Genomic DNA, 26,523 nt, shown 5'->3' on the forward strand with positions numbered 1-26,523 from the left:
TGAAAGCATTGATATATCAATGATCCAAAATAAAGTTTGTAAAAATTTGAGTCACGTTTTGGGGTTTAAAATCAACTAGAAGAAAGGAATTATGTGGGGGCTGAAGGGGGTGGAATGAAGAAAAATACATTGGGGAGAAATTAAGTGACTATAGGGGGGAAAATAGAAGAAAGTAGAGTGGGGGAATGCATCAAAGTGAAACATGTGAAGGCAGAAACTGAAAGAAAACTGAAGGCAGGGCAGCCTAACAGCATGCTCTGTTTGCTGGAGGCCATCTCAGAAGTGTTAGAAGGCACTGAGAAAGGTGGACTTTCAGCATGGCCTGTTAGGACCTTTGTTTTTGTTATATAAATGGCTAGTGTACTTTTAGTTTTGTTTGCCTTATCAAAATAAAGGTGAAAAATAAAAGGGCTCTAAGGACAAACAATGAAACTATTAGGGGCTTAGATTTGCTTATGAGTAAGTAATTTAGGAGATTAGAATTGTGGTCCTATAGATACAGAAAATGCTCTGCAGTTACGAATGTGCTGAAATCGTATTCGCGTAATTACAGTTTTCTGACTTAGAAAAAGAGCATCAAAGAAGTAAAAGGAAATTGAGAGACAATAAACCCAAATGGCTTAGAAATGTATTTAAAAATAAACTGAGGTCCCCCCCCAAACCAAATATTACTTTACTTTAGAAAATGCTACTAGAAGTTAGCAATGAGGCCAGCATTTTATCGAGAACAGATGGATGATAAGAGGTCTTTCACGTGGTGGCAACACAGACTAAGGCTTCTTATCAGGAAAGAACTTCTGAAGAGGTTTTTCTGTGAGTGTCTGTACTTTCCAGTCTTATGTCTTATGTCTTCTCCTGATACAGTAAAAAGAGGTAACTGAAGACAGGCTTTTGGACTAATTAGACCATGCTCTGTTTTGTATTTGAAAAAAAGTTTCTAAATGTAAATTTTAGTATTATTGTAGTTTAAGCAGGTGACTCCTCCATGAAGCAGCGTGCTGTGTGTTTTTTCCAACTATTTTCAAGGTTAACCTTGTCTGATTTAAGTGTTGCTCATGTTTGGGATTTACTGCTATTTGGAAAATTTTGTGTGAAACTGACTGAGAGAAAATGGTGTTTTTGTTAGTCAGCCTCCATGAAGTCCTTGGATGTTAAGCTTAATATTCCTTTTATTTCTGTCAGTGGAAAGCAGTTTGGTGCTTCTGATGTCTTCAACCACCTCCTCCTCACCCCTCAAAGAAGTTGCTTTAGTCATGTAGAAATTGCCATCAAAAGACGCCTATAAATACAAATACAGATGCAGAGCACCTTATTATCTTCTGTATCACAAAACTGGTAATTAATTTCCATTTTCTATTTAAAAGTGGAGAAGAAATCTGTTTCCAGACATCAACTATTTTCTACTGTATGTGGCTTCCTCATGGTATTTACTCAGGGCATGTTGTGTACCGTCTGCATGTGAGTAGCACTCTGCCTTTGTAAGAGTCTGCTCCAGTTTACATAGGATAGTCCTAGTTCCTATCTCTGCTTTGACAGAGAGTCCAAACATTTGGTTTACATGGGTGCAAGAGGGTCATAATCTCTGGAGAAGCAAAGTCATGTGAGATCTTGGTACTTGCAGAAGTAGATTAGTATGGGGTTTATGGACTTTTCCATACCTACTGCCCTGATCTGCTCATTCCCCATTACTCCTACTTTTCTCTTTGAAAGCTAACCCCATATTCTTCATCCTTTATTGCACTGTTTCTATTAACTGTGCTCCCCTGTTCTTCTCCCAGTTCATATTTTCAAGTTTTGCTTCCCAAAGTTGTAAGAATATGTAGGTGTAACAAAAACTACCATGAGTTCTCTTTTCTTTCTAGTTAAGCTTTGCTACCTCACTGCTCAAAAGTGCTTGCTAGGGACAGTTCTGCAGAGAAGCATTAACTTGTTAGCTTTAGGCTTTGTGTCTCTCTTAACTGGTAACTAAATAATCCATGGGGCACCAGGGCTACATCTGTACTAATAATTAATAAAAATTAAACAAAGGAATTAGTTTCTGGCTTGGTGGCCACCTGCTGTGTCATGGGTTATGTTACAATGGAAGTGTTTTTAACTCCCTCCCTACCACATAGAAGTAGGAATGTCCCTGCCTCTGCTTGGTTGTGCCCTATGCCCAAGCATTTGTCAAGGAAAGTATTACCTTTCTTGGGCCAAAACCGTAGCAAGGACCATGTGAAGGGTCTAACTGTATGTATGTGTGGTTCAAAATTCAGGCCCACTGCCAGACTCTGCTTTACAAGTAAAGAGTTAGTCAGGTTCTCAGATGTTTAAGGTTCTGCATTGTGAAGGAAGAGCCCAAACACTGTTCTTGTGTTGAGATCTTACACTGATGTTTGTGAATCAGACCTTGCTGTTGTGTGCAGCTTCTTGGAGAGAAATAGCCCAACTCTTTGCCTCTGCAATGCAATTGTATTTTTCTCTGGAATACCACTGAAGGTGGGAGTTTGCAGATTTACTATAGACATGAGGCTCATGGCAGAAACAAGTAAGCGTCTAAACACACAGTTTCTGAAGGAGTGCCGCTTTCACTTAATTATGCATTCTTTCACCAGGGAAAAATACTGAATGCATGTATTTGGTCTGGCTGAAATGGAGTTAATTTTCCACATAGCAGCCTTCGTAGTGCTGTACTTTGTATTGATAGCTAGAAGGGTGTTGGTGACACACCAGTGTTACGGCACAGCATTAAGGCTGTCTCCCCAGCATTCCTTCCTCACCAGTAGGCTCGGAGGTGGGGAAGATCTTGGTGGGGTACATAAGCAGGACAGCTGACTAAAACTGACAAAAGGGATTTTCCATACCATACCATGTCTTAAGGAATAAGAGAGAGACAGGAGGAGGAGTAGGGATATTTGTTATTATATCACTTGTCTTCCAGAGCAACCTGAGTCCTAATTCCCAGGAAGTGGTTGGATATTGCCTTCTGATGGAAGATAGAGAGCAAATATTTTGTTTTCCTTCACTTCCATGTGCAACCTTTTTTTTTCACTTTATTAAACTGCCTCTATCTTTACCCATGAGTTTTTTTCCACCTTATTTTCTCCCCATTGTCCTGCTGAAGAGGGCAGTAATAAAGCTGCTTGGTGGGTACCTGGAGTCTAGCTATGGTCACCCCAGCACGGCACCCTACCTTCCAGTGACTCACCTCCTTTTCGGAGGTCCTCATGGTCTGTGTCCATTCAGGAAAGCAGTGTTCCACACAGGGGCTACTATGATCTCCTTTATATGAGAAAGATAGAGATGATCTAGTTGCCAAGTTCTTCTTCCTCTATAAATCATCAGAGCCTCTGTCGGATGATTTCTTGATGAGTCCCTTATCAGATGATCAGATTTCTGCCAATTGACTTTGTTTCCAAGGCAACCACTCTCTTGACAAGCCAGTTCCCTTCAATAGTAGGTAACTTATTTTTTAGAGTAGGTTGATTACGTTTTAACTGCATAGTTCTTAACAAGATATTGCTGCTTAAGTTTCAGCCTTGCATACAAGTGAAAAGATAACAAAGAAGCAAAAGTCTCTGTAGCTAAAATGGAGTTGACAGCATGGTAAAGATACATAGAGGGATTTTATTATCTTCACAAAATTAATAAATTGTACATAATTCCTAACAGTAAGCCTGCTCACCAGTCATTTTCATTTATGGTTGTGTTCAGTATATTCTGTTTTTTTGAAAATAATGAGAGTTCCAGTTAAGCTGTTTAACTTACGAGGATGTTTCCCAAAAGTACAGATAGTTCTGTAAATACCAGCAATCTGCTTTCCTACTTGCATAGGCCTCTAAACTGGGTGATACTGGTGTTTAAGAGACAATGGGTTCCAACCAACATTTATTGTTTTTTTTTCACACAGTTCAGACTTTGACATGGTCTTGCCCTTCATCTGATGTATGTGGTGTTTCTCTCTGATAAGTGTTCAGGTTACCACATCCTTTGCTTCTGTCTTTTCTATTCAGCTACTTTTGTTTCCTGCAAAACTTGTAGGATTGTTTTTGGTGAGGTTTCTTAGATTCAGCCTCTGGATTTATATTTTGAGGGAAGAGGCACAGGCAGGATATAGTTACAAAGCTCTTTTTTTCTGAGGAAACAAACTCAAACATCTGTATTCATATAGGTAGATAGCACCATCATGCCTACATAAAATTCTGAATAATCTGATTTTGTAATATACCTAGGTTAGGATAAATTTGTTTTCTCTTGCTTACCTAGTGTCTTTCAGGCTGTAGTCTTGATTTCAGGGATGGATGAACCTCGTACAATAATTTCTTAAACATCTGAAGTTTGTAGGATAGGTTATTCACATAAATGGAAACAAATTTTGATGTATGTTAAAAGGCTGAACAGTATTTAATGTGCGCTATAGAAATCCTGTCTATTACAAATGTCAGTCTATTATGTTTTTACTATTTTTTTTTAAGAATTGCTTCCCAACAGGGTAGAAATTGCCATGTATGAGCTGAAATAATCTCCAGGTAGTTTGTGTAAGCATTTGGATTTTGGAATGCTTAAATTCTCATGTTGTAAAAAGAAAGCGTTATTCACTGTTAGTCATGTTAATGAAGCAAGTGTTCCTCTGTAATGTGATTGCTTGGGAAATTTTTGACTGATCATAGTGAGCTATCCAGTCCCTTTTGTAGGGAAGTGATCTTATAAGACCTTTGTCTTTTATTCTGTCTCCATCTGTTGATAGGATGACTTACATCTTCTGTCTGGACTGGCAGACAGGATTTAGGCGCCAATCCAGCAAACCACTTAAACAACAGTTTAGCTTTAAGCCTTATAGAAACTAAATTAACAGGTAAAATAAACAAACACCAAAACTGAAAAAACCCCACTGCTAGCACACAACTGTTATCTTTAGAAGGAAATTTAGGAGATTAGGTTTTATTGGTACATGAACTATAAATAGAATAAAAAGGGTTAAACGTACACTGAGAATAGAAAAGGTAGATTAAGACCTTTGTCTTTAATACAGAATTTAAAGGAGAAAAGATCCCTGTTTAATAGCAAAGAGAGTGCTGCTTGAGTCTCTACCTAGGCAAATAGAATAGGTTTATCACAGATGTATGTGGTAGTTTCCTTTGGTCCAACCAGGAAGAATTACATACTGTTGCTTTACAAAGAAATGACAACATACCTTTTTCTTGTACTAACAGAATTAGTGACCACTACTCAACAGTAGTTCACAGCCAAACCTGGATATTCTAATATTTACATTAAAGGTTGCTGAAGTGTTTGTTTCTTTGCAAATTATTCTCATAATATCTTTCAGAAGCATTAATTCTATCAGAAGAAATCACTGTCCTTGTGAATGGATGAACTTGCAAGTTTTAAGCTAGTTGAATTTATATTAATTTAATAAACTGATGATAAACCAAAAATTTGTTCTGAATTTAGTTTAGTTCAGCTTTCAGATTTATTGTACTAGTGCAAATGCTTTAGGTTTTGTGTTCTATAATAGTGACCTCTTGTGGTGAAAATGTGTCTATTTCTGGAGGAGCTTTCTATAATATATACTGGAGGAAGTTGTATTTATTATCATTTTTAATGAGTAGATAACCTACTAACTTAGTAAAATAACTTATAATCTTCTACAATTAGTTACTAATATGTAGATCTCATACTGAGTGCATATGAAGGAAGAAGCATTTTGAGCACTGTATTCTAATATACATTGTGTGTCTCTACTGTATCTTTTAGTGAGCAGATGAAAAAGCCAGGTCCATCACAGCCAAGAAATACAGGCTGGGAGGGAAGAGAAACAGGTACTTCATAAGGCATTTCAATCTCCAGTCGAAAAAATGTGAATTACAGTAAAATAGAAATAATCTAATTTTTGTGATTTGAATATCTTTTTCTTCTGTATTCACTGAACAATATTTTTGGTTTTCTAGGTGTATGTGGCTTTTTTGCCATTATTGGAAAAGAGAAACAATATTCAAGAGATCTTGACTCAAAATCTGTTGCTTTTTTCCACTCTTATTTTTCTCATATGTAGGCTTAAGAATTTGCTAGTCCGTTAACATCTTGTTTGCCCATTGCTTTTTGTAAACTGGCGTAGTTGCACAGAAACTAATGAAGTCATGCCAGGCAATATTGTTTGAAGATACAGATTCTGCATTGCCCTGTAGGGATGCATTTTGCTGATTTTACATAACAGATTTTAATTAATTTTTCTTCATAGCTAGCATATTTCAAACATGGCAAGTGCCTATTTGAGTGTCTGGTATGGAAAGCTGAAGTTTCTGCTCTGTTATTATGTTTTATTACTATTTTTCTAGAACTGAGAAGATGCATTATTCTGGATCATTCTGGCGAAGGCTGAGAATATTTACATGTCATGGGAGTTAGTATTCTGTGGGGCTGTATTTTCTCTCTTTATAGGTCTTTTAAATTATTTGTGCTGTCTTATTGGTGCTATTGAAGTTATAATATATTATTAGGATTGTTTCTTTTTCATAACATTATGTAGCTTCCTTAGTTTGTGCATGCTTCGTCTTTAATCCCAGAATAAACAGTGGGATAGTAGTAGGAATTCTGTAATTTCTTCTCTATAGTTGGGTCCTGGGGGAGTGTTCCTTTTCAGATTATTTCTATTTTCTGATATGATTTATGTTTATACTTTCACATTTTAGAGAGGAGGTAGACTGTTTTAATATAGATATATTCATAGCCACTCAGTATTCTGTGAAAAGGCTAAACGTGATAAGTCAGGCAGTACACAGCTTTTGAAAGCTCAGTGTTGCTAAGGCTCTTGTATTTACATGCTAAAAACAGCAACCAATAAATGTAGACTGATTAGTGAGGTTTGGGGTTTTTTTTGACCAGAATGCAAAGCTGTGGTTAAGACCTATGAAACACTGAGACAACAAACTTCAACTTGCTGAATTCTTTTGTTTGAGGATTTTTGCTGTTGAGTTGTGATTCACCCAATTAGAAAGTACAGGGCAGCTTCTGCAATATTTTAACTACAGCTAGTGCCGTAACTTTTCATCAGCACCTTAAAAATCTCCCAGGACCGAGCCATGTGCAAATTTACAGTTTCTTAATGTTGCCTTTTTTCATAATAATGTATTTTCTGATTATTCTTATTGCTAGGATTAATATTTTTTAGTAAAAGCTGATTATGTTTGTTTTCCTAATCACAACAAAAGCCGTTACAACTTTTAGGCTGCTATATTTTTCTGATGAATGTGAAACAAGTGCAGCAGTGGCACAAAAAATCAGTTCTTTTAGTTCTGAACTAAAAATTGAATGGCTTTGTTTGGTTCTTTTTGTTTGGTTGGTTTTATTAATTTTTTTTTCTAGTAAGGAGTGTGGTCATATTTGCAAATACATACGTGAGCTATTCTATTTCTTGCTTAATAAAGTTAAGCATGTGCGTACTTAGAAAGTGAGTCCTATCTTTCAGTTTGAGAGGTAGCTACAAATTGGAAAGAAAATAATTGAGTCAATATGTGAGGTTTGTGGCAGGAAGGAACAGAGCAAACTATTCTAGTGTTCTCACTTCAGCTGTGCTCTTATATTATCCAGTGCAGAGCTTTCACTTACTGTAAATGCTGCGTAGTGTTTTATTAATTAAGCTACTTGTTGATCTAAATAAGACTATTAACTCTCAATCTAGAGAACGGAAAAGGTCTACAAAATAAGTAATATTACCTAATAACATGTATTTACACTAATACATATATATGAACAAACCAATAATCTATAGCTATTGTAATAACATACTTACGTAGTTATTACTTGTGAAACAGGAGCATTTTTGTATAATCTGATGAAATAGATACAATTGATAGATTAATTCTGCATAAAATGTAGGTAGACGGTTAAAGTTAATAAGGATTAAGTTAATACAGTCTGGATTTTTTTTTTTTTAAGAACAAGCTTTTAAAATAGGAAGGTTTTAATTATTTCAGTATTCCAAGAAATAGCTCAGTAATTTTTTCAAGTTCTGAGACTGTTCTCATGATGCAAACCTCTGAACATCAGCATTCTCATGTAGTACAGTATTTTTTGTGTTAATGATTATATTAAGAATTTACAATGTCATTTAAATGCTTTCTTCTGACAAATCTGTCACATAATGTATTCTATATTAACTATATTCAAGTCTTAATGGTTTTCTTCATGTTATTTAGTGGAACTGTGTGATTCTTACTTCCCTATTGAAAAAACAAACAAAAAACCAAACCCCATCTTTATAACAACAACTTTGGTTGCCTGCAAGATAAGGAGCTTAACCTAATCCTGAACTCCAAAAATATGCCTACATACACCTTGTAAGCAGTTGTTAGATCCTTTAAAACTCAAGTTGTGCAGAAACTCTGGCTCTGTAGTGGGCCAATGGGCAAGACCAAGATTCTGCCACTTCACATAGTACCATGTGAATGTGAAAAGCGTGTTCAGCAAATTGGAATAATTCCCAGTGATTAGGAGGGAAACATGCATTTTACAAAATTTAGCTAAGAAGTTCTTAAAACTAATTGCATGAAGTGATTAGAATTTTAATAGGATATAATAACTAACAAGATGTTTTTCTCTAACTGACCAGAGTCTCAGTTAAGGAAGCTTAGTGTAATATTGTGCATGTGTACTAGATAAAATTGTACGATCCTGGAGGATTGCCTGTCCTATGGATGTTTTCTAACACAGAATAAGTTGTCATGTGGACACAGAGCTGAAAAGTAGTAGGACATGATTCTATGATTCTATGACATGTTGATGTAAAAGTAGTCATTACCTTCCAATTCAGCAATCAAATGAAACAGCATCAGTAAACAAAACCAGATCTGGCTTTACAGTACAGCTTTACATATCACAACATTTAGCAATGTAGTTTTGTTACAAACTTGTTTTTGAGAAAATGCAAATAAAAACAAAAGCTTGAAGAGGTAGAATAACTTAGAATATAGCAAAATGTGACATTTTTTGATTATTTCTTTTTTCTGACTGATGAGTAAAATATTTGTAGCTATTTGTTTGTGTAGAAGTTGAAACCTTTGCTGAATATGTGCTTTTGTTTTGAATGTATTTTGTAGGCTTACAAGTTGAAACGGGAATAAATGAATCAGAAGAGGAAGAAATCTTTTGGCATTTAAAGGTTCTACCAATTCTTCATGAACTGGAAAAAGGTATGTAACTCTGTCGCTGAAAAAGGTGTATTTTCTGTACTGTTTCCTGCAGGAAACATGGGACTCATTTGCATTTACTACAAAAGAATAACAGTAGTTGAACTATGTAGCCTTTTATGCTTTCATATGTTCTGTGACTGCAGTGTAGAAGTGACCTGAGCACCTCTCTCTAGTTGGCCCTGGTTGAGCAGGGTGTTAGGGTAGATGACCTCCAGATGTACCTTCCAACTTCAACCATTCAGTGATTCTATAAAAAAAAATAAAATGTAATACTGGTTTAGGGAAGATCTTGTCTTGTAAGAAAAGAAAGAAAAAAAAAACCCAACCCCAAATATCTTGAATTTTAAAAATAGGCAAGACTTTTCTTTTTCCTGTAAAGCAAACATGTACATGACTGCATTGTGTTGAGATGCAGATTGGTAATAATTTACTGCAGGTTTTATTTTTATGTTTTTTACATAGTGTCTGAGGGACTCTGGTAAAGAGGTAGATGATTTTCTTATCAATTGCCAAACAGTCCACTCAGATATATCTTGCACCTCTACTATTCATTGGAAAGTTCTAATGAATTTTTACATTCACTCTTTCTTAATCCCAGCAAGGTTTCACATATTAGTTTATGCATGTAGGCAGAAAAATATTCCTTAACTGCTACTTTTTCACATTACATGTTTGGTGGAGCTCTTTAAAGAATATGTTCAGTAACAGTTTCCTGGTAGATATTTAGTCAGTGTGATTATTAAGCATTAAAGGTGAGTTTCATTTTAGGTTTAGGTATCATTTTGGCTTTGTAGTTGCTTGGCTCATTTTTTTTTTCTTTTTGTAAGAGCAGAATAAAACTGTTTCTGAGAATCACATCATTTTAAGAGATTCCTTGGGTGCCTTATTTTTTGTTGTTGTTCAACCCATTCTTTCTTTTGTTCTTCTGTTTCTTTGTCTATTGAGATGTTCCGAAAAAGGTTGTACTGATACTTATTTTTTTATATTTGTCTCTCTTCCCACTCCTTTCAAACAGAAGACAATGTAGAAAATCTTTGTCTGGCTTGCACCAAGCTCTATCAAGCCCTGAATGAAGGAAATATGCTTGGAAAAAGATTTAAAAGAAGAAATATGCTTCTGAAGATGTTATATAAACTTGTAGACATTGATTCAGACCCACTTTGCCTAAAGCTGGCAAAGATTATTCTGTCTGTAAGTGTTTTAAAATTTTGTTTGTTAGAATAGGAAGTTGAAAATCATGAACTACAATTTGCATTTAATTTTCATTTCACGCTTTTAAGCTGTGTCTAAGCTAATCCTTTCCTGAGCACTATTTCTTGCCACACAGACCCTAGGCTCCTAGTCATCCAGATCAATATTTGTTGGAGCCTATTTTTTGCAAAGAAATTGCATCTGTGTGAGGAAGGATATACATAAAATAGAATAACGGGTGTATGTTGGTAGGAATATTGCTTAGGCATAGAAAAGGGACAGTGTCCTAAGCCAGGATACACATGCAGGGATTTAAACAAAACAATAATTAAAAAAATTACACATGAAAATGAGTCATAGAATCATAGAATGGTTTTGATTGGAAAGGACCTTAAAGATCACCTAGTCCCAACCCCCTGTGATGGGCAGGGGCACCTTCCACTAGACCAGGTTATTCAATGCCACATCCAGCCTGGCCTTGAACAATTCCAGGGATGAAGCTTAGTTTTTTAATAGCATATTGAACATGTTTGTTTGAACATGACAAAATTGTTCTTTTAGAAAGTAGCTATATTTATTTCTTTTCTCTAGTATTTCCTCTTAAAATTCTCAGTTAATTGGTACTCTTGAACCTATTGGTTCAGCTTCTAAGTATGTATGGACAGTCCCTGGTGAAAGGTTACTAGCTAGCACAATATGTGCGTGTGTGTGTTGGGGGAAGGGTATGTGTTTTCTCTAAGAGGGATAAGTGTTATTTTTATCAGAAGATATAAATTTAGATACTACATAGATGTCAAGTGGTGCTTATTAAAAAAAAAGTTCTGTCACAGACATTTTTCTGTGGTATATTTTAAAGATCATTAACAAGATAAAAAATTGTCCTTTTCACGATCTCTCAATGACCATTAGTACATCATAATATCGTGTTTTCTGAGATTTGAGAACAACTTTCATTATGACATATGTTATTGCACTGGAGATCCTTAAACGTGTCCATAGAGGCAAAAACAAGTGAATATGTGCATAATTTCTTTGTAAGAGTGAATTACAGAAAAAAATCTGCAAGTTATACTGCAGAGAATACATTAAAAGTTTTTATATAATCTGTTATATTAAAGTCAGCCAGCACAGTTTGCTAAAGAGAGCTTAAACTAGCTAGGTTTCAGAGTCCTTTAGTTCTGCAAACATGACAGTTTGGCTGAGTGTGCTGTCAGGGTTTCGGCTGGAATTTAGTAGTTCTGTGAGAATACAAGTTTGCTGTGGTGTCTGAACTTGGTAAATGTTATGGTACATTTTTGTATGTAGATTTTGGTTGTGATTTTTATGTGCTTTACATTTTTTACAGATGAAAGTGGATGGAAAAAATCTTCTCAGTGTTTGCAAGCTTGCATTTAAAATTTGCAGGAATGAAAAAAATGATTACATCATTCAAAATGACTGTTTATTGGGTATGTATTCTGTTCTTCTATATAAGTTAGGTGTTGAAATGCCATAGTCAGATCTTTCAAGAAACATTCTCAGGGTCAATGTAGTCATTCATTAAAAGTTGCTTACTAGGTGAAACTATCAGTCCATCTAGTCCAGTATTCTGTGTCTAATGATGGTGACAGGGAATGCTCTTTAGGGAGAATGTGGAAGCCCACGTGTTTTCTCTGATCCATTTCCCTTGTACTATCACAGCATCTAGAATTGTTACATTGTATTAGGGACATTAGATGGCGCATGCTTGCCTAATCCTTCTGAACTTCTGTTTATAGACCTCTTGTTCATTAATTTGCCTAATTCCTTTCTGAACTTTCTGCTTCTGTCTCTACAGTCTCATAGAGCAGTAAGTTTCAGAAGTTCTCTGTCTGCTGTTTCAAACCTATCCACTTTTCATTATGCCCCTGCTTGTAGCTTTGCATGATATAGAAGAGTTTCTACAGTCAGCTGACCTTCCACCTTCAAGATTTGGTAACCTGCAGTTACATCGCATATCTTTGCCTTCTCCTTTTCAGACTAGGGCATCTCAGCCTTTTAGCTGCCTCCTTGAAAGAATATTGTGTCATTCTCTTGGTTGTTTTAGTAGCCCTTTTCTGTAACTTCTCTAACTCCAGCGGATCCTTCTTGAGATGCACAGAACAAAGCTGTCCATAGAAGTCAGAATGTGTCTGCACCAATTTTTATACAAGTGAAATAATGTTGTCTGTGTTGTTGGCCATCATTGGGTAGGGTGTTGAGGACAATTGTTGCCTTTTTAGCTGCCTCTGCATGTTTAGCTGATGGTTTTGGAGAATTGGCAGCAGTGGCCAAAAGATCTCTTTTGTTATTTTAACTGCATTTATATCATACACACACACCTTACAAACAGCAGGAAAATGACAGTCTATGAATGATACTTGGTATCAATTGGTAGTCATTCCTTTCATTAAAACTTTGCTATGTTTTATTAATGTAGGCTTTGACTTTTCAAATTTTTATTTTTGTAGCATGTGCATAAGTTAAAGCATATGTGTATATCTGCTTAAATAGATGAGAGTATTCACAGTCTTAGAGCTTTGTATATAAGTGTTGTCAGAGATAAAGACCAGATAAACCTTTCCAGCAGTAAGATAACAGGAAAGGACTTGGAGAAAAGAGAACTGCTCAGGTTGCTCAACTGACTTTGAATACTGAGAACTACAGTTTTGTAGAGATGAGCATCATGCAAAAATCTGAACGAGCTGAGTGGCTACGTCTGTTTAAGCACTGTTTTTTCTTATCTCATTTCCATCTTTACTCACTTGTCTTTCACTTGCTCATCTTTCCCTGAATTTTAAAACTAGTGAAAGAAAGATGCTTTTGGTAGGGATTTTCTTGTGTGTTTGTTCAGTCTACGTTTTTGACCCACCTTATCCAGGCTGAAGACATGGATCTCGTCATAATCTGGGTTGTCGTCATAATCGAGATTCCTTATATTCAATTTCTTTTTGTTTCTCTGGCCCTATGAACCATGTATGTGCATCTGGAGCAGCTCCAGTAGAAGAAAGAAGTTAACTGCTTGTTCTAAATTAAACAACTACTGTTCAAGACCCAATTTGATACTGAGCAGAACAGGAACCTGAAACTGATTTCTCACATTGCCACAGCCCAATTGATTTAGCCGACCACTAGGCATTTGATGGTAGTGGGAGTTGGAGCAAGAGCCTAGAGTGTGTGTACTTCAACCATATACACCCATGTACTTGGAGAAAGTTTCAGTTTGAGACTGAAAAAAATTCAGAAATCTCTTAAGTTTAATGAAGTGGGAAAATGTTGTTACTCAGCTGAATGGAACACAGGAAGCAGAAGTAAATATCAGTTTCAGTCAGTTACTAGAAATTAAAAATTAAAAAATGAGGCAGGATTACTTATTTAAGATACACCTTCCAAATTCGGAATGTCTGTTTGACTGTGTGTCCTGGGTTCAGCAGTAGCAGTCATTTTTTCTCCTTCTTGGTAGCAGGTGCAGTGCTGTGTTTTGACTTTTGGGCTGGGAACGGTTGCTGATAGCAAGCATGTTTTGAGTTACTGCTCAAATGTTTGGTTTGTCCAAGGACTTTCTGAGCTTCATGCTCTGCCAGGGAGGAGGGGAGGCCAGGAGGAAGGAGAGACAGGACACCTGACCCAGGCTAGCCAAAGAGGTATTCCATACCACAGCACGTCATACCCAGGATGTAACCGGGAGTTACCTGGAAGGGTGAGAGGACTCTGGGGGTTGGAGGAGGTATTGGTCGGTGCTCAGTCGGGCAGGGTGGAGTGAGTTATGGGTCGGTGGCTGGTGAGGTGTTGTATTCTCTTCACTTGTTATTTGCTTTATCATTATTATTATTATTAGTGGTAGCAGTAGTGATTGTGTTATACCTTAGTTATTAAACTGTTCTTATCACAACCCGTGGGAGCTACATTCTCTGGATTCTCCTCCCCAGCTCTCCAGGAGTTGGGGAGCAAAAGGGGGGTGTTAGTGAACAAGCTGTGTGGATTGGTTTAAACCACGACACTGTGAAAGATAAATTTGGCTTGTGCTAACAGCTGTTAAATTTAACATTTCAAATATCTGACAGTGGTAGCAAAAGCAAAACCTTTACAGTAACTTTATGTACATAGAAAGTAAATCTAAAAAGGATATGACCAGACTTCAGATGTGAGATTTGAGTTAGGCACCTGTGCATTTTAGTGCTCCATTTGAGATGTTTAAGACATTTGATTTTTAAGAAAGTAGAATAAACCTCTCAAGAATGTCTGAAGTTTCGTACACAAAATTACACACACACACACACTCGCTTCTGCAAATCTTGACTGAGATTTTCAGTGATTACTGATATGTGTGTACAGCTGGTACAGGTTCTTGAAGCCTGGGAGAATAGAAGTCAGGCCTATTCTCTTGTTCATCAATAATTTGTTTATTGGTTTCAGTCCAAATGACCAAGTTTTCTGGCCCACTTATTAGAAATGTAACAGTTCAATCTGAGTTTTTTTCCCAGTTGTTAATCTCTTCAGTAACGTGACTGTATCAAATATAAATATTAATATTAGGCTTTCTGAATAATTATTTTCCTTTTAGATTGTTTGTTGGAAGTTCTGAGAACTGAAGATCTACAGAAAAACAATGAAGCTCTCTTGTATTGCATGGGAGCTCTAAAATTCATGTCTGGAAATGCAGTACTCCTTAATGAAATGGTGAAAAAAGGAGCTGTTGAAATGTTCCTGCAATTAATGAAGCAGATTAATAATATAAAAGAAAATGATAGATATTTCTCCAACTTGGGGCACCTATTAGTCCAGGTTAGCATTTACTTTTATTTCTAAAAGTGCACATTTAAAAAGTAAATTCAAAATTTAATTAAAGGTGATAACCCTGTGTGCCACAGACAGAGTTGTACCTGTATTTGAATAGTCTTTAAGAAGTTTATGTGAAGTTGTTCAGGACCTAAATTTAATTATCATAGATATTTTTGTGTGGTCAATTTTAAAGGCTTTAGAAATTCTGAAGTTAACAAATATTTTTATGTACATAATAAACCAGTTTCTTCTTATTACTTTATGGTGCTGTTAATATTCTGGATGTTATAGTAAACAGATAAAAATGTGTCTAAATGCTTTAAACTGAAATAGTAAATACAAACTGGTTTTACAATACTTTGGGAAGTGACAAAACACTTTTTATTACAAGAATAATATATTTCGAAGAATGCATAGGAAAATACAGCTGTTTCTCTGACAAACTGTTTTTGAAGAACTGATTTAAGGAAAAGGTATCCGTAAAAGCCAACACTTTTTGAATAATTTTGAAGGCAGCAGGCTCAAAACTATCTTTTCACACATAAGGTACCTTGATGAGGTAGTGGATGAGATGTAGCTAAATCTTAAGGTATGTATAGGATGTAGGGGTTTTTTTTGTATTCGTCAAGGATTTTTCAGGTAGATTCCTGAAATTTGTTGTTGAAATTATTGAAGTACAGAGCAGTGAATGGTTTAATTGTAAGGTTTTGGGGGACTTCACAGGAAAATATACTGAACAGTTTACTGAGGTCATGTTTACATTCAATTTCTCTACTAATTATGCCAGGGTTTTTTTTGTGCTCTGCTAATTTACAAGCAAGGGATTTTACACTACTTGAAATTATATGAAAAGCAGCTTACATCATCAAGTTATTATTACTGGGTTTTGTCTATTTACTTTAGTGGAGCTATGAGGTGTGTCTCTCCAGGATAGTCATAAACCAAACAAACTGGGAGATGCTAGAAATTGCTGAATGAAATGGGAGATGCTAGAAAATGCTGAATGAAATGATGTGGCTTAGTACATATGTTTGGCTAAGAATGTCCCAAAGTGGCAAATTTCTGAAGACTGGAAGAATATGTGATAAGACTGGAAATTTTGTGCTTGTCGTGTTCCTGTTTTCTTCCCTGTGTGGTTCTGTCATCATTAAATTCCTATATAAATCACAAAATTTTTATACATTTCTGTTTTTAGAATTGGGAATGTTAACTTTCTTGTGGCACTCTGAATTCTTCAAACAATTCTCTCCTTGAAAGACAGTAGTTTGAGATTAGATATTAGGAAGAAGTTCTTTACTGTGAGAGTGGTGAGACACTGGCACACATTGCCCAGAGAAGTTTTGGCTGCTCCATCCCTGGCAGTGTTCAAGGCCAGATTGGATGGGGCTTTGAACAGCCTGGTCTAGTGGAAGGTGTCCCTGCCCATGGCAGGGGGTTGGAATGAGATGAGCTTTCAGGTCCTTTCCAACCCTAATAATTTCATGATTCTATGATTTGTGAGATCATCTATGGTAGTGCAGATCCTTAATTTTTCTTCCTCCTGTGAGGAGTACTTCCTGCTGCTTTGTGACTTTTTCCTATCAGTTCTTTTACAAATTTATATTAATGTGCACCATGTGAGTTAATTGTTCAGGCCTTATAGGCAGGCATGGGAATAGTTCTGTCTTCAGGTATATTGTATGGAAGGAACTTTTGTCTGTGATTTATGTTTTCTGAATAAAGGAAATTTTTGTGGCATACTCTAAGTTGTAGCAAAAGATCAAATATCCAGTCGCATACAGAAAATAATGAATAAATAGGAATAAAGAGAAAATTATATTGGAGGAGAAAACACCTTCAATAGTCATAGTGATCTCTGAGGGAGGCTCTGCCATCTTTTAATGCTGGTGACTGAAGGAGCTCGGTTAACTGGTACCAACTCTCTGTTCTTTATAATTGCACAATCACCAGATGGCAGTGTTAGACATAATCTTGCCAGGTCGTTTTTGTGGGACCAAACGCCCTCTCTGATTTCTTCAGTGTTACTCAACAGATTTTATGTAGAAATTCCACAATACAAGAATAAAAATATTTGTAATAATAATTATTTTTCCTTAAGAGAGGACATGAAACCAGGGTCATTTTTGACTCATGTCATGTTGCTTTACTTAATAGTCTCATTATATTTCTATGAAATATGGTAATGCTTATTCAAAAGCCAAGGCTTTTGAAGTGTTGCTGACAAGACTTAACAAGTATTCCATGTTCTTTAATTGAAAAGCACTCTAAATGTCTTCTCCTTTAAAAACAGCATTTGTCTGCTGTGAAATTTTTCTCTTTGGCTGAATTGATCTTTTGCATGGCAACATAGGATTAGGGCTGGTGAGGATTACTAGGGCCAATTGTTAAGCAACTCTTCCTGAATCATGGCATCTGCTTGAAGCAGTCAGAGTATCTCTGGAATTCAATTCTGGAATTCTGACTAGCTTCTATTATTTTTTAATGTGTACTCCTCAGATTTCACTTGAATACTAGCTGTTCTTTTGAATTTCATTGTCTTGCACATTTCAGTGTATACGTTATTTTGCATTGCTTTTCCTTTCCAACTTTTTATTGCAAAGTTTAGCTAGACCTCAACAAGTATCATCCTAGGCTGAGTGTGAATGTCTTGTATGTGAGCATTGAATGGAGTCCTCTTGTCTATTCCATTTGGCAAGAGTTCATCCACTAAAGCTTCTGAATAGGGAAGTATATATTGGAGCATTTTTATTTTAAAATATTTCTCCAGTATTGTGTTGATTTTTGAAGCATTATGACTTGTGATATGTTTGTGAATACATATCTGGAAATGTATTTTTTACAGTTGTTCAGTTAAAATAACAAGAAACTCCAGGTGTCTTTGTAAAGTATGAGCAATATGAAGCAAATGGCTTCCACTGATTCAGTTTCTGTTGAATATGTATTTCATATGTAGTTCTGAAGCTAAATCCATTTACGTATCATGTTCACATCGTATCACTTTTTTCCCCCCCTCTGCACCTTGCTTCTCTCATTTTGACACATTGTTCCTTCTCCCATTCATCCATCACAGAACATCAAGTGGTAACTGAAGACATATACACTTTTGTCAAATTTGATGAAGCAGGACAGTGAATATTAAAGCAGTTTGAGAACGAGCAGAGTAGTGTGTAGAATCCTATGAGCAAAAGCTCCTCAAACACAGAAACTTAACCTGCTCTTTGCAAGATTTTTCCTTTGAAATTAACAATTACGTGTAACTGGACAGGAGGTCCAATTCAGTGATAAAATACTAAATTTCTAGAAGGTTTTTTTGTGATAACAAAAAATTTAAACAAACAACTTTCACATCTTATTAGACTACATTTAAAACCAAATTTAAGTTAAATAACTTACTCATAGAATAAAGAAAATGTGAAGAATTCCCATATTCACAGAGATTAAATGGCTTCACATGTATTTTATAGTAAAATTTGGTTTAGATCAACCATTAACTTGTATGTCATTGGCTGTCTGACCTTGACATTTGAATACCCTTACCTTGCAAGAGAACCGGAACATTTCAAAATACGCAATAGATTATTCATTTTGCATATATCTAACCTACAAGTGATTAGATATTTTATGCTTAAAACGCCTTGAAATAGAGCAATATCTTCTGAAAATATTTTGTTTTCTCCAAAATAAACTTGAGGACTTAAGCTTTTCAGTTTTCTACTGTTCAAATAGTAGATTTATCTTGATTAACTTCTAAAATTTTAGATCACAATAAATTTTATTGCCTTTTAAATGAAATTTAACTTAGTTTGCAACTTACAGCTATTATACATTTGATAATACATATTTTTATAATATATGGTTATACTATATATAACTGATATATATAACACTGATATTTTATAGATTATGTATTAGAATGTATGTTATTATATGATATAATATGTAATGTATATATTATGAAAATATACACAAAGGATTACTTTGTAAGACTTAAATGTAAATTTGCAAATTATCCACAGCATTTAACCTAATTTCCAATTGGTATGTGCTTGTAGAGATGTATACAAGATTTTAAAACGTATGGAAGATCATGTTTCCCTCAGAGAAGGAGACAACATGGAGGCAAAGACCAGTATCAAGCTTTCATTTTCAAGCACTTAATATACACAATTTTGTTACTCGCACATTTCCTGTTACATTTGTTGGGAGATACATCCCTGCAGACTGTTAGCAGAGCGTTCGGGCTGCCTTAGACATTACGCGTGAGACGTGAGCTTTATTAAAGTTTTGGAACAGCGTGGATTCTGCTGTAAGCGGCTGTGATTAATAAATCTTCAAATACTGTGTTTGCAGCTGACAGCTACCTTGCGAAACTTGGCTGACTTGGCTCCGGCGAGACGCCAGCTCATTCGCAGTGGTGCAGCCTCTGAGCTCTGTGTGGCGCTAGAGCAGCGCATGAGGGATAAGGATGTGTGCACCTACATTGTCAGGATATTCAGGTACGTGTAGAGCGTAGTCCTGTTTCTTCATGGCAGTCGAGTTGGTGTTACTGCTTCGAGTGACCCCGCTAAAATTGGAAGATTTACATTGAATTGTTTTCTTAAAAGCTCTGTGTAGATTTTTAATAATTTTGTACAATAATTGTGTCTTATTAATACTGGTGGAATTGTTTAATGATAGCCATACAAACTTGGATTCATTGTCCCTGTGAAAAATGTTTCGTTGTATTGTGTCATTCTTTGATCCTATAAATTCTGATCAAGATTTTTAAAGTACCGGTTTTTATATTTTAAAGCTGCATAAATTTTATGTTAGGCCACCATGTTTTTAATAAAAATAATGAGATCAATTACACAAGCTTAAATTGCATCAGGGACAGCGTTTTATGAAATAAAATGCAAAAGAGAGAAAATGTGACCAGGTTCATTGTTTTGAGCTGTCAGAGAGTGTTTGAGATTAATCTGTGAGATCAGGGCTTGAGTGTGCAGGTGGAAGCACTGAAAGAATCTTAATTTTATGAGCAGCTCAGCGGCTGCTTCCCAAGATGTGTTTTTTAGAGGGAGATCAGTAAGAGTGAATCACCCCAAGAGATCCTTTTGTAGTCTGAAAAGTTTCTCAGTCAAAAATCTTCCAGCTACCAAGTACCAGCTTGCAGTATCCAATGCTAAGTGGACTTGCAAACAATTTAAGGATTTTAAAGAAGTTGTGAAAGTAGCTGTTAGTAATTTCAGGAGGAGCTGGGTTATAAGCACAATTTATGAATGCTGTTCTGGATGAAGTGTTTAACATTGCTGCTTTGTTACTGTATTGAGTCATGTCACCTGTGGCTCCATGTTCATTGAGATTCTGTTATGGACTGTTTTTCCTGTTCAGCCCCTCCAAATTATCCATCACATTGTCCTTGCTAGATGAGATTGGGTTGTGCTTGGAAGAGCAGCTAGGTAAAGGAGTGTCAGAGGCAAATCTTCTCCTTTGCTGTTTGTGCTACCTGTAAAGCATTCTTATGTTCACTTCTTTCTTTAATTCACTATGGCATGGGTAGCTAGACTTCTCTCCTAGAAGTCAGATTGTTGGCATTTGATTTGTTGGAAAATACAGCTCTGAGAGTCAAAAATAGAGTCATTTTTTCTTAAAAAGGATCTTTTGTGGAAAAAAAAAAAAAGCTTTCAACTGTATTCTGGGCTGCATCAAAAGGAGAGCGTGACCAGCAGGTCGAAGGAGGTGATCCTGCCCCTCTACTCTGCTCTCATCAGACCTCACTTGGAGTATTGTGTGCAGTTCTGGTGTCCTCAACATAAAAAGGACATGGAACTGTTGGAACAAGTCCAGAGAAGGGCCATGAGGATGATCAGGGGACTGGAGCACCTCCCGTATGAAGACAGGCTGAGAAAGTTAGGGCTGTTCAGCCTGGAGAAGAGAAGCTGCATGGTGACCTCATAGCAGCCTTCCAGTATCTGAAGGGGGCCTACATGGATGCTGGAGGGGAACTCTTCACTAGGAACTGTAGTGACAGGACAAGGGGTAATGGGTTCAAATGTAAACAGGGGAAGTTTAGATTGGATATAAGGAAGAAGTTCTTTACTATTAGGGTGGTGAGGCACTGAAATGGGTTGCCCAGGGAGGTTATGAATGCTCCATCCCTGGCAGTGTTCAAGGCCAGGTTGGACAGAGCCTTGGGTGATATGGTTTAGTGTGAGGTGTCCCTGCCCATGGCAGTGGGGTTGGAACTAGATGATCTTAAGGTCCTTTCCAATCCTAACTATTCTATGATTCACATCTGTTATGTTTTTGTATCTGCAGCAAACTTTCTTCCTACAATGATTTCTGCGCAGCTTTAGCAGACTGCTCCAGATGTTATGTCTTATTTTTAGCCCTACTAAACAAACACCAGAAACAGCAGGTCAGTTTTTAAATCTCTTGATTTTTATATATTAATCCTTGGATGTATCTGTGTATTATTGTGTATAAGCTTGTTTTCAGTGACCTACTTCTATGCATTTACCAAATAAAATCTTTAAATGTTTGACAGCATTTTTAAGTAGTAAATAATTGAAATGAAATAATTTAGATTAAAAATCCAAAGCAATACTGAGGACAGATAGTTGATTAACTTGTCTATCCTTTACATGTGTAGAAAGCAAACTGCTTATTTGAGTATTTAATAACAGGAAATTATTGGGATTTCTCCTGCCCTCCTTCTCTGTAAAATGAGTGTGGATTTTTCAGAATTAAGTAGTCTGAAAACAGAGGAATTTTTTTTCCTTGATAGCTGCATAAGGTATCAGAATGTATCATATACCAGAGAAAACCATATGCCTAGGATAGTGCATTTGAAACATTCACCTAGAAATAAATGTTTAAGTTTTGACCTTCAAGGGTCAGATGTTGCTGTATTGTCCCAGTGTGTCAGTGATCTTTCTTATGTTTACTGGAGCACCAGGCTCAGGGGGTTTGGTGCAGGATCACCGTTTTAAAGACTGCCACATAGATAAGAGTGGTGTTCCCCATGTATAGCAAATTACTTAGCTCTATTGCCAGGTAACATTTAAGAAGAAAATAATTTTTACGTAAAGCATAGGTGTTCAAAGGTGGAATGAGGTTTCAAAACATATAACATTACATTATATTCAGATCAGATTAGTCTTAAAAGTAAGGAACTTTCTTGGCTGCTCCAGCATCTAAATTAGCTTGAGGACATTTGGTTATCCTATACAATTTCTCCCAGGGTTAGTAATTCCTGAAGAATTGTTGAAAGGAGGTCTTCTGTGCTGCTATTGTTAAAGGCAGAAGGTAACCAGATCAGCTATGCTGAACAATCTGTTCTCTCTCTTGCCAAATACAAAAATCCTCCCTTTCCTGTTTACCTGCATCCCTGTTTTTGGTGGTAACAGTCATGGAAAAGGAACAAAGATGAAGTTGTTTCTATTCTTTTAAATGCCCATCAATTAACATTTCGTCAGCATATCTGAGTATTTCAAGGTTCAGGCTGCACTTGGATTGTATGGTCTTCAAAGACACTTTAGCTAAAAAATGCTATGTAAATGCTATGTAAATGCTATGTAAACAATATGAGAAATATCAAAGGTGTGATATTTTACTAGATTTATAGTTATTTTTCCTTGTGAGCACTGTATTAAAAACTCAACAAATGATAGGACTGGGAATAAAAAGGTTAAATTGAATTAAATCTTCCTCTCAATCTTCATCTGTAATTTTAAGGGGAAGTTTTCTAGGCCTCTGAGATAACAGTTTTGTGTTACAACAAATTATAGGCTCATACATAAATTCAAATCATTTGTTGCCAGGTAGTGCTGAGAATTTAGCTTCTCGTTTGTCTACTTTATTAAGTGGTCCTAAAATATATCATTCTTCATTAGATTAGCATTGCTTTTTTGTGTTAAACTGTCAGTTGTTTTATCAAAATACAAGTTAGTAAAGAAATAGCTCATGTACTAAAAAAAACTTAGTTATTACATTGTGATGATTATATGTGCAGTCTTCAGAATAATTGTTTCTTGCTGCAGTTTTTAAACAAGCATGCAACTGTCAGTTGTCAGCTTAGTGAAGCCCTGCAGAAACAAGAAGAGGGACATAGACAATGTAATGTGCCACTTTTTTCTGTAGTATATAATAAACACTTTGGCTGTGAGGAGTGCAAATGTTTTTCCTGAGGTGTAGTTGGCACTGCTAATCTTTCTTTTAAAATGCTGACAGCTAGTGAGTTATGGCATGAGTTGGGATGTGTTGAAAGGAAAACAAGTAACAGCAGTGTGAGTAAAATTGTCTGCTGGGAAGAAGCAAAGAGGAGGATAAATCAGTACTATTAACTCAAAGCATTAAAAATCCTCAGGACTAAGAACCAATACATTAAGAAAGGAAGTGTGTTTTCTGTATTTTAAGGTTGCAGAGTTTATGGGATCAGGTTTTTTTACTAGCAATCATGGCAGCAAAAATCTAATGGGGAAAAAAATAAAAGAAAATGGGCATTCAGACTTTCTTGTAAGTGTGAGTTTAAAAATAAGCATTAAAGCTTGTGAAAATAAAAATGTGAGCACTGGAAATAGGATTAATGACTTGCTCCCATACCACTCACTGAATTCCACAGCTGCCACCCAAATAGAAACACAGAATCACAGAACAGTTAGGGTTGGAAAGGACCTTAAGATCATCTAGTTCCAACCCCGCTGACATGGGTAGGGACACCTCACACTAAACCAGGTCACTCAAGGCTCTGTCCAACCTGGCCTTTAACACTACCGGGGATGGAGCATTAAGGTCCTTTCCAACTCTCTAACTATTCTATGATTCTATGATTCACAGCTTCCCTAAACAACCCATTCCAGTGCCTCACCACCCTTACAGTAAAGAATTTCTTCCTTATATCCAATCTAAACTTTCCCTGTTTACATTTGAACCCATTACCCCTTGTCCTGTCACTACAGTTCCTAGTGAAGAGTCCCCCTCCAGCATCCTTGTAGGTCCCCTTCAGATACTGGAAGGCTGCTATGAGGTCTCCCTGCAGCCTTCTCTTCTCCAGGCTGAACAGCCCCAACTTTCTCAGCCTGTCTTCATACGGGAGGTGCTCCAGTCCCCTGATCATCCTCGTGACCCTCCTCTGGACTTGTTCTAACAGTTCCATGTCCTTTTTATGTTGAGGACACCAGAACTGCACACAATACTCCAAGTGAGGTCTGATGAGAGCAGAGTAGAGGGGCAGGATCACCTCCTTCGACCTGCTGATCACGCTCTCCTTTTGATGCAGCCCAGGATATGGTTGGCTTTCTGGGCTTTGAGTGCACACTGAAACTGGCTCATGTTCAGTTTCTCATTGACCAACACCCCCAAGTCCTTCTCCTCAGGGCTGCTCTGAATCTTTACCCAACCTGTAGCTGTGCCTGGGATTGCTCTGACCCAGGTGTAGGACCTTACACTTGGCATGGTTAAACTTCATGAGGTTGGCATCAGCCCACCTCACAAGCGTGTCAAGGTCCCTCTGGATGGCATTCCTTCCCTCCAGCATGTCAACTGAACCACACAGCTTGGTGTCATTGGCAAACTTGCTGAGGGCGCACTCAATCCCACTGTCCATGTCACCGACAAAGATGTTAAACAAGACAGGTCCCAACACTGATCCCTGAAGGACGCCACTCGTTACTGGTTTCCAGCTGGACATTGAGCCATTGACCACAACTCTTTGCGTGCAGCCATCCAGCCAGTTCTTCATCCACCAAGTGGTCCACCTATCAAATTGATGTCTCTCCAATTTAGAGACAAGGATGTTGTGTCTTCTTCCCACTCCCAAACAGTGTCTGTTTTTCTCACCACACTGCAGTTTCAGCTCTATCTGTTATTTTTTTTTCCTCAGCTCATTTTTCTCTTGGGTAAAAGAGTCAGAAGGAATGGGAGAGTACTAATTTAACTCTGAGAAAGACGTTTTTTGGGAACAGGGTTGGCAAGACTTACTAAATTCATGTGTAATTCCTTGGGTAAGGAAGGGATTGGAAAAGCTGGATCTGCAAGGTAGGACTTGAGTATCCAGCAATGCTTGTCTACACATCTGAAGTACGTATTGTGTTGGACTTCACTTGTCAACTTGTGGTTGATTATGTGGCTTACATGTGTGGAATAATAAAAAACACCTTGGTAGTTGCCACATGCTGTGAAACCTGTCAGAGGTGTTCTTGTAAAGCCTCTACCTTGAGGGTGAGCTTTGCATGCTTCTGTTTCTAGTCAGCATTGTAGGCTTTTACCCATCTCCAGAAATCTTTTAACGAGGTGCTGTCCCCCTTCCCAGATCATAATCATCTCTAAGCTTTTCAGATAAGCTATATAAAGGTTGACTTTCCAGGCTGTGGTTAATGTCATAAGTCACAAGGGAGCCATGCTTTTGGAACAGGGAGATTGCCTAAATAGGGCAGTAGCTTCTGACACTACCCAAGCTTAGGTGGCCTTCTGTGGCCCTGCCAGCTTCAGTGTAATCTTTTATCAGTGTACAGTTAGGAATCTGTTTTCAATCCAAAGTGCATAAACATAAGGCGTGCTACTAATATTTGCATAGAGGAAATCTTGTTCCTGTTGTATACAAAAGCCCCTTTATTCTTTAGTGTAGCCTACTTTTTAATTAGGAAATGTTTGTAAATATCTGACAACACTGGATGCAACAACTGCCTATTCAGCAAAAGAATAATCACATTAGGTCATGTGAAAGATTCATCCAACCTACTTTTCATGCTCAGCAGTGGTGAAAATCAGGTGCCTAAAGAACAGTGAAAACAGAGCAAGCACATATGGAACTTCCTGTGTATACTTAACCAAACCTCCATCTCTTTCCAGTTTGGAAACTTCCTCAGCCAGCTGTAGATTTGTGTGTATGCAATAAACCTCAATTGACTTCCATGAAATTTGACAGTCTCTCCTCTGCCCCAAATAAACTTCTAACATGTTAACTGTCCATTGGCAAGGAGTTGTCATAGCAACTGTCCATTGCACAAATAATTCCTTTTGCTTGTTTTGAATTTGGCCTTTACTGTCTTTATGTGATGCCCTCAGGTTCTTGTATTGAAAAATGGGTAAATATTTAATCCCATCGTTCACTTCACAGCACCCTTGACTTTCTGGACCTTTATCGTATCCTCTCTGAGTTACCTCTGTTCCAGGCTGAAGAGCCCTTGCTTAGTTAAGAGTCCTTGCTTCTGTAGTACTTTCTGATAGAGGCTATTCCATACCATTGTGCATCTGTGTTGCTTTTCTCAGAACATTTTACAATCCTGATTCCTGTATCTTTATTTTTGAGATGTGGTAACCAGAACATGGCAGTTAAGATGTGGCCATATCATAGATTTACATGCCTTCATAAGTTTATGTCCCAGTAATTCCCAGTATTTTG

The 26,523-nt window shown here is 36.9% G+C and overlaps 1 protein-coding gene across 1 annotated transcript in view; it reads left to right on the forward strand.

Annotated features, from left to right (window-relative positions):
• The window catches only part of ARMC2 (armadillo repeat containing 2), a 60,574-nt gene that overhangs the window by 12,757 nt on the left and 21,294 nt on the right, over positions 1-26,523 (forward strand). Inside the window, exons 6-12 of the mRNA XM_005154676.3 lie at positions 5,737-5,801; positions 9,078-9,170; positions 10,186-10,361; positions 11,707-11,809; positions 14,923-15,143; positions 19,491-19,636; positions 21,438-21,537. Of these exons, the coding sequence (XP_005154733.2) occupies positions 5,737-5,801; positions 9,078-9,170; positions 10,186-10,361; positions 11,707-11,809; positions 14,923-15,143; positions 19,491-19,636; positions 21,438-21,537 (904 nt within the window). The remainder of the gene's footprint in view (positions 1-5,736; positions 5,802-9,077; positions 9,171-10,185; positions 10,362-11,706; positions 11,810-14,922; positions 15,144-19,490; positions 19,637-21,437; positions 21,538-26,523) is intronic.

Source organism: Melopsittacus undulatus, chromosome 3 (genome assembly GCF_012275295.1).
Source record: "Melopsittacus undulatus isolate bMelUnd1 chromosome 3, bMelUnd1.mat.Z, whole genome shotgun sequence".
In the NCBI taxonomy this organism is placed as follows: Eukaryota; Metazoa; Chordata; class Aves; order Psittaciformes; family Psittaculidae; genus Melopsittacus; species Melopsittacus undulatus.